The sequence below is a fragment of the Dasypus novemcinctus genome, chromosome 3, assembly GCF_030445035.2.
Source record: "Dasypus novemcinctus isolate mDasNov1 chromosome 3, mDasNov1.1.hap2, whole genome shotgun sequence".
Lineage (NCBI taxonomy): Eukaryota > Metazoa > Chordata > Mammalia > Cingulata > Dasypodidae > Dasypus > Dasypus novemcinctus.
This window is the reverse complement of record NC_080675.1, coordinates 62,519,778-62,532,471: the sequence shown is the minus strand read 5'-3', so window position 1 is coordinate 62,532,471 and position 12,694 is coordinate 62,519,778. Positions and strand designations below refer to the sequence as shown.

The window sequence follows — 12,694 nt, the reverse complement described above, 5'->3', positions numbered from 1 at the left end:
CCTTGACCCATGTGGAGCTGGCCCATGCGCAGTGCTGTTGCACGCAAGGAGTGCCGTGCCACGCAGGGGTGTCCCCTGCGTAGGGGAGCCCCACACTCAAGGAGTGCACCCTGTAAGGAGAGCCGCCCAGCGCAAAAGAAAGTTCAGCCTGCCCAGGAATGGTACCGCACACATGGAGAGCTGACACAGCAAGATGATGCAACAAAAAGAAACACAGATTCCTGGTGCTGCTGCTAAGGGTAGAAGTGGTCACAGAAGACGCGCAGTGAGTAGACACAAAGAGCAGACAACTTGGGGGGGGGGGGATAAATTAAAAAGTAAAAAATAAATTGAAGTATAAGAAGTACATATAGAAGAGTTCCCAAGTCAGTGTACAGTTTGATGAATTTTCACAAACTTCCCTCCCATGTAACTAATACCAAAACTAAGAGACAGAATGTTACCCCCACCCCAGAGGTTCCCTCTTGCTCCCTTCCCATCACAACACCCCACTCCCCCTCAAAAGAAAAATTAACTGAACACTCAAGTACTCTGCTAGATACTAAACTAGAAACTTTTAAGGAGGACACGCACATAAACGTCTTTTAATACAATGTGTGAAGAGCTGTAATAGAGATCTATATAAAGTGCACAACACAAAATGCATGGCAATCAGGGAACATTATAGGAGGTGTAACTGAAGAACTATGTCCATAATTCATAAATCAGTTAATTTCCTATTGTGATTTATTATATCCTATCTCATTAAAAAAAGAAAAATATAAAATGGTTAGATACTAATTAATAAGATGAAAGTAATTAAGATGTAAATCACCCTAAGATTAGTACCCAACATTTATGCTAATAGGTACTTTGCCACTATAGTGCAAATTTGGCAGTGCTTTCTAGCAGCCAAGGCAAAGAGAGCCTATTAGATTTATAGACTCCCTAAGATAAAAATAAACAGTTACTTGGGACAGACACAGATTTCTCTTGTCCTGAGATTTACGGCAAGTTCTCAGTACTAGTTTTTATAGCAGACTAAGTTGTATATGTTGACTGCAAAACCCAAATCTTAATTTGGTAAAAATTAGTCTAAAGGTGAAAAGACAATATGCACACAGCCTCAGAAGTAACTTAATTCCAGGGTCACAAAATCAAATGCCCTCAGGAGCATCCAGGTATACAAAACAAGGAGTGGTAGGGGTTTAAAAGTAGCTCTTCTCATCTAATGGTATTTAAAAATATCTTTAAGTGTTCAGTGCAGGCTAGTTAAAGTCATACTTATGCCAAGCTTATGGAACTAGAAGCTAGAATATTCATGATCTTTATAAGTGTCTGGCTGTATTCTAAGAACTAAGCAGTGCCTGGCATGCCTTGCCATAAGAATTCAAATACATGTTGAATGCAGAATAAAATTTATAATATTTCACAGAATGAATGGACTTCAATTTTCCATGAGTATTGAGCAGCAAGAATATGTATGCATAAATTTTTTTCAGGAACTGTTAATCATGGTTTCAAGGTTAGGAAATGGAGGTTTTTTCCTTTCAATTTTATACTTTTAAGGATTGTTTGAAAATTTCACCAGGTACTTATATTCACTTTTAAAAATTAAGATGAGATTCATATACCATGAACTTAACCATTTTAAAGCGAACAATTCAGTGACATGAAGTATATTCACAATCTTGTGCAAGCCCACCTCCATCTAGTTTCAAAACATTTTCATCACTGCTAAAGGAAACTAACTCACCAAGCAGTTACTCCCCATTCTCCTCTCCCCACAGCCTCTGGCAAGCACCAGTCTCCTTTCTGTCTCTATGGTTTTACCTTTTCTGGATATTACATATAAATGCAATCATACAATATGTGATCTTTTCTACCTGGCTTCTTTCATTTGTATTCACTTTTATTTGAATAAATGTTAATTATAAAAAAAAAAAAGACAATTGGAGAGCTATGTGTTCAAGATTATATTTTCTGACAAGAACCTGGAGGGTAATTATCTGCTTACTTGCTCTTAAAGAGAGGTTGAAGCTTTTTCAAAATATATCTGAGAAGCCTTACATTTAAGAAACAGTATCTCTACAACTAGAGATTCATTTAATGAGTCTGGGGTGGAGTCCTAGAACTTATTTTTAATGAGGACCTGAGAGGATTCTGATGCTGGTGATCGAGAGATCACCTTTTGACAATCAGTATCCACCCAGAGATTCTTCTTTCCCAAGACTTTCCCCAATCATAACTCCCCACCATTACTACATTCATGCCCAGCGCCCCCATCCCCACTTCTTTGTTGCCAGTCTAAAGCAGATTACCAAAATTTTGAAAATCAACTAAGTGGAGGGCAGGGTTGGCCTCTCAGAATAATAAAGACACACCACCAGGCATCAGTCTGTAAGAGAACTAGCCCATTCCACAAGTGATACATGGTTTCCCTTAGAAAATGCTTTTTGATCTTTTTCAACACAACAAACTTGCCAATAAAGTACCTACAATTCTATGTCACACAGCATGACCACAATAAGTTCAGCCAAAACATTTCCAGTGGGTCATTGCAGGCATTTTTAATACTCTAACACACCTACAGAATACCTGATTTTTAGCAGTGTACCAGGAGAAAGCCCCTTCTTGCTGTTTCTGTGGATACACTTACCTATCTTCTACTGTCTTATTAGAAGGATAAAAAACTTTGAATGAAAATCCACTTCTTGGAAAAGAGCCCTTTGGAGAGAAAAATGCCTGTAAGTGAATACTCAACATTAATGAAGTAATTCCTATTTTAAAATCGAATCCTTGTCATGACTTAAAAATAAGGTTACAAGCGGTGCTCAGAGATGTATTCACCAAAAGCGATGAATGTCTCATGATGATGGAGGAGGTTGTTGTTATGGGGGGGAGGAGTGGGGTGAGGGGGATGGGGGGTATATGGGGACCTCATATTTTTTTAATGTAACATTAAAAAAATAAAGACCAAAAAAAGGTAAAAAAGTAATGAGACAGACTTCTGTGAGTCTTTATAGAGTGAAGATGTTATAAAATATCTCCATTTGAAGCAAAAGTCTTTCAAGTTAGACAGTTTTGTGCTAACAGATATGACCGGGAATGCTTAGGAGAAACTATGTAGTGTTATTATAGAAATAAGCAGTACTGTGTGATTCTCAGTATGAACTTGAGACACTCAGACTTCATGTTCAAGAAGTCTTTCCTGTCCCTCTCCACAACCAAAATCTGGATTTGATGCTCTATTAATGTTTCCCAAAGCACTAAGCAGTAATCACACATACAACTGTCTGTCTACTACTAAACTCTAACATTACGAGTAGAGACTTTGCTTTTTCAGTCTATGTGTCCCAGTACTAGCCTCAATGCTTGACCCATGACAGACATTAATGTAAAACAAGTTATCAAGAAGAAGCTTATATGGATGAAGTACTGTCAACAGCAAATCTGGGACTTGTCCAAAAGGTATCAGTAAGGAACAAAGATATAATGACATGTAGGAGGTGGTTGTTTAACCACAGGATGAAAAAGTAGAAAAACAATGTTTTTAAATGGAGTAAAAACTATGAGAATGCCCAAAGAGTTAAATTTAAATAAGGAAATGACCACATTGTGAAAGAATATTTGAATGTGAATAAAGATTATACAAAAATCAGTCCACATGTGTCACCCAAATCAGTTAACTGTGCTCATCTGGTAAAACAGAGGTTCTTATCCAGTGATAAGTTTGCCCCCAGGGGACATTTGGCAATGTCTGGAGATATTTTTGGTTGTCACAACTGGGGGTGGGAGAGTGCTACTGGGATCTAGTGGGTAGAGGCCAAGGATGTTGGTTAAGATCCTATACAGCACAAAACAGTCCTCCCAACAAAGAATTATCTAACCCAAAATGTCAACAGTGCTAAGTTTGAGAAACCCTGTCATAGAGGAAGACAATGTGGGTTTTGAGGAAAGTAGTAACCAATAATAAGGCATGATGTTTTAAGAAATGACCCAGATGAGACCAAAAAAAATTAAAAGTCTAAAATTCACAAGAATCCAGGAAGTTTGTAGATTAGATATCAGTTAGTGAAGATAATATTTTGTTTGTCATAAACAACAATTTTTATGCAGTATTTATTCCCTAAGTTAAAAAAGTCAATCACACCTCCATAGAAATTCTGAAGCAACTTCAAGGTTCTGCATAAAAATGAAATAATAAATATATCTCAATGAAAGTTTCCTCTAGTCATTAGTCTTGGACTTGAAAAATATCCAAAATCAAAATCATCCTCAAAAGACAAGCACCACTAATGTGTCAAAAGAGAATGTAGGGGAAACGGACTTTGGCCCAGTAGTTAGGGCGTCCGTCTACCGTATGGGAGGTCCGCGGTTCAAACCCCGGGCCTCCTTGACCCGTGTGGAGCTGGCCATGCGCAGCGCTGATGTGCGCAAGGAGTGCCGTGCCACGCAAGGGTGTCCCCTGCGTGGGGGAGCCCCACGCGCAAGGAGTGCGCCCGTGAGGAAAGCCGCCCAGCGTGAAAAGAAAGAACAGCCTGCCCAGGAATGGCGCTGCCCACACTTCCCGTGCCGCTGACGACAACAGAAGCGGACAAAGAAACAAGACGCAGCAAATAGACACCAAGAACAGACAACCAGGAGAGGGGGGGAAATTAAATAAATAAATAATAATAATAAAAAAAAGAGAATGTAATACACACTCTGAAAGTAATTCTTAAGGGAGGAACCCAAAGGCTAGTTAATTTGAAGGGCAAAATATTTATATGGATGTATAAGTTTAATATGTTTCTTCAAAATAAATCACTTTATAGTCATATACTGTACTGAAAGTCTATGTTTATGAACTTTCTTTCTGTTTATACCAAACTCAGTGTTTTATTAGTATATTTTTAGACAGTAATTTGATTAAATATATATTAAATTTAAAGACATATGATCTTGTCTTGACAAATAATGACTATATAATATTAACTACATTCTTACAGGGTTTATGCAGAAGCAGTCCGTATTGGTCACAGTGAAAGGATCATATTTGTCTGCAATAACAAGTAGATCAGGCACAGGATACACTCTCAAAGCATAGTCATATGCCCAATACACTGGGCAGACATAAAGGGGTAGAGGAGTCAGATGTCCTTGGGATAGGATAGTCTTTATAAACTACAAGAGAAAGAGAACAGATTTTATTTGTAAAAGTTAAAATATTTAACAAATAATTTAAGTTAAAAATAAGTTACCAAAAGGACCTAAAAAAATAAGAGAAACAATTTTGAAGGTTTTGAATTGCAAAGCTTTGGGAATCACTGATGTCTAATATAAAATGTAACTATCATTTTAGGAAAGATCAATGATGTTGTAATGTACCATGTACAATAAAAGCTACTCCCCCAAATAGTCATATTGGATTCATTGTACTACTTAGTCCTTAATAAATTCATTTACTCATTCTGTTCATCTAAGCATAATTTCATAGTTTGAATAAAACCAAGAAAAGATACCTAGCATACATAAAGTTTAAATATTATAAAATAAATAATAAAAATGTTCTGTATGCTCTTGCATACTTCTCAGAGGGGGGAACATGTAACCAGGGATTGACAACTTTATCACAGGGAATGTTAAAACTATAAGATAACTACTACAGGAAGCACACTTGGCTCAACCGATAGAGCATCCCCCTACTACATGGGAGGTCCAGGGTTCAAACCCAGGGCCTCCTTGACCTGCGTGCAGCTGGCCCACACTCAGTGCTGATGCGCGCAAGGAGTGCCGTGCCACACAGGGGTGTCCCTGCGTAGAGGATCCCCATGCGCAAGGAGGGCGCCCCATAAGGAGAGCTGCCCAGCACGAAAGAAAGCTCAGTCTGCCCAGGAGTGGCGGCCGCACACACAGAGAGCTAACACAGCAAGATGACACAACAAAACGAGACAGATTCCAGGTGCCACTGACAAGAATAGAAGCAGACACAGAAGAACACACAGTGAATGGACACAGAGAACAGACAACTGAGGCAGAGGGGAGGGAAGGGAAGAGAAATAAATAAAAATAAATCTTTTTTTTAAAAAGGTAACTACTATACATCCTTTTGAGGACATATATGAAATATGTAATAAACATGATAAATATGGACATTTTGTTAAAACATATATTTTTTGAAACACAATGTAAGATTTATAAGCTTTAAAGGCAAAAGAAGTTTCAAAGAAATTTCCTTCATATTCTGGGCTTTCATCTGCCAATAGGGGATGCTTCAGTAGAAAAGGTGAGAAATACTGACAGGCTTCATAGGACAAAATCATGTTCAAATTGTTTTGAAATACAAACATTACAAAAAAGGGCAGAATATTAAGTGGCTTTGTAAATTGTATGTCATGCAAAATGTAAGATAGTTTAATAAAGAAGAATCTTAACTTACGTGATTAGGAATATCCAAATTGCTACTAGGAAAACGTACACAGTTTCTGCACATTTTATTCACTAAGTCTTCACGAAAAACAATAATTTCTTGTGTACAATATTGAATTCTGAAATGACAACAGTAGGTGAATTTTACTTCATCAGAAAAAAATAGATAATTTAAATCTTAGGAGGTTGCAACAGTAAGAGCAGCACGTAGAGTATATATGTAATCTTTTCATTCTTCCACTTATAACTTTTCTTAACATATGTATAATGAGACTATATATTTTAATCATATATTATTCCAGTTTCTAAATTCACTATTAGTGAATTATTTAAATATAGTTATAATATTTTTAAAGTTTTGGGAAATCTAAAATAAAAAGAATTTTTTTTTTATTTTTTATATTTATTGCTAACAAAACAAAAAAATCCAGAGTCAGATTCTAAGAATTGAATTTTTAAAAGATAGGAAAAAAACAGTTTAACAAAAAAATACTGATATTTACCTGCAAGGATTAGTAGTAAAAACTGAAAATGGTACTCTTTGTCTGAATTCATTAGTGATGCTTTCAGCAAGTGGAGGCCTATAAAAACAATTTATGTGATGGAATATAAACAATTTTACAAAATTTTCTTTACTGTTGCCGAAATCTAAATGAAACTTACCTTGGCAGAATGGAACCAAACCCAGGATCTTCTGGTCCAGGAACAAACACAAAACGGCTCCTGGATGCATAATTCAACATAATTCATTTTTTAAAAAGTATTACAACAATATCCAGTAGTCTAAAAACAAGTTATTGTCTTTATTTTATTATTATTATTTTTTAGGAGGTGAGGATTGAATCCAGGACCTTGTACATGGGAAGCAGGTACTCAACCACTGAGCTATGTCCACTCTCCAATTAGAGTTGGTTTTTTCGTTTGTTTTATTTTTTGTTTTTAGGAGGTACCAAACCCAGTACCTCATACGTGGGAAGCTGGCCCTTAACCACTTGAGCTACATCCACTCCCCACAAGTTATTGTCTTTAATTGAATCATGAATTTTTAAAATGCATTTTAATAGGTGAGCTAAAGTTTCTAGATCAGCATTGTCCAATAAAATTTTCTGCAATGTCAAAAATCTTCTATATTTGTGCTGTCTGACACAGTAGCTACTAGCCACATACTATAGCTACTGAATGCTTGAACTGTGGCTAGTGTGACTGAAGGACTGAATCTCAAATTTTACTTAACTTTAACTGGTTTATTTTTAATTTTTTAAAATATTTCTACTTTTTATTTATTTCTCTCCCCTTCCCCACCACCCCCACCCAGTTGTCTGCTTTCTGTGTCCATTTGCTGTGTGTTCTTCTGTATCCGCTTGTATATTCTTGTCAGCAGCACCCAGAACCTGTGTTTCTTTTTGTTGCGTCATCTTGCTGCTTCAGCTCTCTGTGTGTGCGGCGCCATTCCTTGGCAGGCTGCACTTTTTTCGTGCTGGGCAGCTCTCCTTATGGGGCGCACTCCCTACATGTGGGACTCCTCAACACAGGGGACACCCCTGCATGGCATGGCACTCCTTGTGCGCATCAGCGCTGCACGTGGGCCAGCTCCACACGGATCAAGGAGGCCCGGGGTTTGAACCGCGGACCTCCCATGTGGTACAGGGATGCCCTATCCATTGGGCCAAATCCGCTTCCTGATTTAACTGTAAAGAGGTAGCTAACTGTGAAGCTGACTTGGCCCCATGCATAGGGCGTCCACCTACCTCATGGGAGGTCCACAGTTCAAACCCCTGGCCTCCTTTTTAATTTTTTGTCTTTATTCATTTTTTTAATATAACATTCAAAAAATATGAGGTCCCCATATACCCCCCCACCCCCCTCACCACACTACTCCCCCCATAGCAACATTCTCCTCCATCATCATGAGACATTCATTGCATTTGGTGAATACATCTCTGAGCATCGCACCCCTGGCCCTCCTTGACCCGTGTGGAGATGGCCCATGCTCAGCGCTGATGCACGCAAGGAGTGCCCTGCCACATGGTGGTGTCCCCGCGTAGGGGAGCCCCACATGCAAGGAGTGCGCCCCGTACGGAGAGCCGCCCAACGCGAAAGAAAGTGCAGCCTGCCCAGGAATGGTGCCACACACACGGAAAGCTGACACAACAAGATGATGCAACAAAAAAAAACAGATTTCCGGTGCTGCTGCTAAGGATAGAAGCGGTCACAGAAGAACACACAGCAAATGGACACACAGAACAGACAATGGGGCAGGAGGAAGGGAGAGAAATAAATAAAAAATAAATCTTTAAAAAAAAGAAAAGGGATAGCTAATAACTACCATATTGAATAGTGTAGTTCTAGATGCTTAAAGTCACCAAGAAATTCAAAATATGATTGAAATGATCATTCTTTTAATATTTTTCACTATAAATCTCTTTTATAGTGTAACATACATACCATAATGTGAGGATAATTTTATCTCTTGGAGCTATTTATCTTCTCAACTTTCTCTTCGTTCCATTACTTTCTTATCACCAATATAAAACTTAGGATTCAAGTTTTGTTTTTTTTAAAGCAAAACTATTTAAATAAAAAATATAGCAGTTAGAGTTCATTACCTTTGGAGAATATCTGGGTATTCACATATTATATCTGCCAAAGCTTTTAGGGATTCTAAAATTTTAAAGAGAGTACATTTAATTTGTATAAATGCATATAAAAATCTAATTAGATACAACTCTACAACTTCTGAATAAAATTAAAATAGAAAAATATCACTTTATGTCAATTTAGTTTACATATACATAGAACACTTCTTATTAAACAGATCTCAATACCTTTCAAAGACTGAACTTGATTTTTTCCATATGGTGCAGATGAAAAATTACCACAAAGGATAAAGCAGGTGGGAGGTGCTGGTGAATAACCTGAAGAATAAAAGAATAAATGAACTCCACTTTTCTAATCTAGAATAAGATTAAAAACCTACTAACCATTACTTTTTAATAATAAAAACCTTGTTTTGATAACTTATTTTAATAATTTATTATTATTAAAATATCAGTTATAAAAGAATCCTTTTATTGAGCACTTATTAGTGCTAGACCCTGCAATGGCTTAATCTTCACAACATCTAAGCTGAGACTTAGAGATAGTAAGTAACCTGCTCAAGGTATTAGGCTGGGATTTAAACCCAGTTCTGTAGGACTCCACAGACCAGACTTTTATCTACTCTCTTATACTATACTTAGAACCAATTCCTATTTACCATGTATATACGAACATATGAACACACATACACACACACACATACATACACCTATATATAATTATTTTTCAAATGTAAATGTCTTTAAAATTCTATTTAAAATATCTTACTACCGAATCACTGTGTTTAAAAAAGTAGAATATGCAAAAAGATAGATTTTTTTTTAAATTTAGTTTTAAGATGTGAACCTTTAGAATAAAAGTTCAGAAAAGAATTTTAAAAAATCATACCTACCAGAAAACATTGTACGAAGTTTTTCTAATATTTCTACTTGGTCCAACCAGACATCAGATATGAACACAAACATTGCATCTTTGTTCTCAACTTCGAGTTGTTTTAGTTTTACAGAAGTCTTCACAGATGTATTAGCCGGACCTCCAAAAAAGTTAATACTTCCATAGTATGCCCTAGGTAATTATAACATAATTATTATTTTCTATATTCTGTTGAAGATATTTTTTTAATAATTTGACAAATTCAGCTTCTTTATCTAATGACTTGTTTTCCCACCAATGTATATAGTTTATTGAAAATGTTTTATTTATAGCACTTAAACAGCAAACAAGTTGATTTAAGTGTTCTGAAATGAGGCAGGAAGCAATAAAGCCATAAATAAAATATTTAAATAATAGGCTCTGTGTCTTTTAAAACAAGCTAACACAAAGATTACATCATTATTTCCTAAAGTAGTTTAATGTAGGAGAAAACGGATATTGAATTTGAGCACTTATCTAATAAAAGCCTATAAAATGTGCTAACCACTTCACCAAGCAATTGCCCTTCCAGAAATATCCCTAAGGAAGTGTACAAAAACAAGCCTACATAACAAAATTGTGAACATTTCCAAGGAACCTTAAAGCTTTTCAAGGGTCAGTAGGAAAATGGGGTAATCAATGCACTCGCAGCCTCACAGCTCTTGCCCACTCCATACTGGCTGCCATCCTGCAGTTCCCAGCTTAAATGTTACTTACTACCTGTGGCAGTTTGAGATTATTTATGAATTTAAAAAAAAAAAGAGATTATGTTTGTAAACTAGTCTATTCCTCTGGGCGTGATACCCTTTGATTGTATTTGTTTCAGCTCAGATGTATTTGTTCAAATTATGTTAAATTAGGGCTTTGATTCGACCACATCAGTAAGGTTTAACTGAGGTTAAGTCCCCGCCCCCTTGATGGGCTGATATAAATGGGCACTCACTCAGGAAGACACAGAAGAAGGCACAGGAAGAAAGAGAACTCCACAGACATGGCAGAGGAGAGAACTTTGAGCCTGTGGCCCCGGGAAGAGAGATGAGTTATTTGCCTGATGGTCTGCAGCTGATGAGAACAGAGGAACTGAGCTGAGGAAACCTGGAAAGAAACAAACTCTGCCAGCCCACAACTGAGATCAGAAAAAGCTGGGTCCACGGAGCCTTAGGAGGAAGAAGGAAGGAGACACCAGGCCTGCCATTTTACTTCAACATGTGGCAACTGACTTTGGTGAGAAACCAACCGTGAGCTGAACTCTTTAGGGCCTTGTAACTGTAAGCTTTTACTTCCAAATAAATACCCTTTATAAAAGCCAACAGATTTCCGGTACTTTGCATCAGCAACCCCTTGACTAATACACTACCCCAGAGAAGTCTTCCCTGAGGATCCCAAAGAGGTTAGGTTTTCCAATTATATATCCTTGCTGCACCCTATTCTTCTTTGTGGAACTTATCAAATTTGTAATCAGCTAATTATTTGGGTGATTGTTTAGTCTATTCTCCCCCACCTAGCACCTGGCACTGGGTTTAGCAATGTAACATGCCCTCAAAATACATTTGCTGAACAAAATGTCACAAATCATGCAATAAAGCAATATTGCATGATAATACAAAATGTTAACTGCATAATAGCAAATGAAAAATTAGGTTTAGTGTCAAAAAAATGCCAAAAAATGAATAGATATAGTCTATTTTTTAAAAAAAATTTATTTTCATTTATTTCTCTCCCTTCACACCCCAGTTGTCTGCTCTCTGTGTCCCTCTTGTGTCCGCTTGCATTCTTGTCAGCAGCACCAGTAATCTATGCTCTTTTGTTGCGTCATCTTGCTGCATCAGCTCATGTGTACAGTGCCACTCCTGGACGGGCTGCACTTTTTTTGCATGGGGCGGCTCTCCTTGCAGGGCACACTCCTTGTGCGTGGGGCTCCCCTATATGGGGGACACCCCTGCGTGGCAAGGCAATCCTTGCACATGGCAGCACTGCGCGTGGGCCAGCACCACGCGGGTCAAGGAGGCCCTGGGTTTGAACCCTGGACCCTCCATATGGTAGGCAGACGCTCTAACAATTGAGGCACATCCACTTCCCTTGATATAGTCTTGTGTATTCATGCAAAAAAAGAATATATATATAAAAATATGTATTATATATATAAATTACTAAGGTGGTAACAGTTTTTCTCTATGTTTGGTGGAATTAGAGATGATTCTCCCTTTGGTCTTTGTGCCTTTACGTAGTTTTCTTTTTTTTTTTTTTAAACAATCAGTTACTACATTCATGATAAGAAAAAATTGTTTTTTGAAATGACTCAATAACTTTTTCAAGACAGCATAATGATGGAAGACAGAAACCCTGGGGTCAAAACACTTTCCTGCTACTAAAAGCTTGTAACTTTGGACAAGTTATGTAATGCCTGTGAATCTCATCTCCTCAACTACAAAGCAGCTGGACTTAGTCCTGCTGTACAGAATTACTGGCAGGAGCAAAGAAGAAAATGTACAGAAAAGTCCTTGGGACACAGTGCTTAGTACATAATGAGCACTCAGAAATGGTAGCTGTTATTGTTTCCATAGCAACTGGACTTGGCATTTTCAATGGTATGACCTTGCAGTTATCAGACAAATGCAATAAGCTGATATAATTGTAAAATGATTTCAATTAAGTACATACTGAAACATAAACCAGAACATCAAAGAAAGAAACACCTATTAAACTGAATCTTGAAAAGTTAGAGCTCAGAAAAAGCATTAGTAACATCTCTTTGTATCATGGAATATCTGGTGTAAAGATGGGAACAAGAGGA

At 37.3% G+C, this 12,694-nt stretch overlaps 1 protein-coding gene across 2 annotated transcripts in view; it reads right to left on the bottom strand.

Moving 5' to 3' along the window:
• Window positions 1-12,694, bottom strand: part of POLE2 (DNA polymerase epsilon 2, accessory subunit) — a 43,719-nt gene that overhangs the window by 4,601 nt on the left and 26,424 nt on the right. Inside the window, exons 11-18 of one of the 2 annotated variants that reach the window (XM_071213943.1) lie at window positions 9,881-10,053; window positions 9,216-9,305; window positions 8,997-9,051; window positions 7,054-7,113; window positions 6,894-6,971; window positions 6,401-6,509; window positions 4,969-5,145; window positions 2,639-2,706 (exon numbers count right to left, since the gene is read on the bottom strand). In XM_071213943.1, the coding sequence (XP_071070044.1) occupies window positions 2,639-2,706; window positions 4,969-5,145; window positions 6,401-6,509; window positions 6,894-6,971; window positions 7,054-7,113; window positions 8,997-9,051; window positions 9,216-9,305; window positions 9,881-10,053 (810 nt within the window). Of the gene's footprint in view, window positions 1-2,638; window positions 2,707-4,968; window positions 5,146-6,400; window positions 6,510-6,893; window positions 6,972-7,053; window positions 7,114-8,996; window positions 9,052-9,215; window positions 9,306-9,880; window positions 10,058-12,694 lie in introns of both variants that reach the window. The other variant, XM_058293458.2, reaches the window with a different exon arrangement.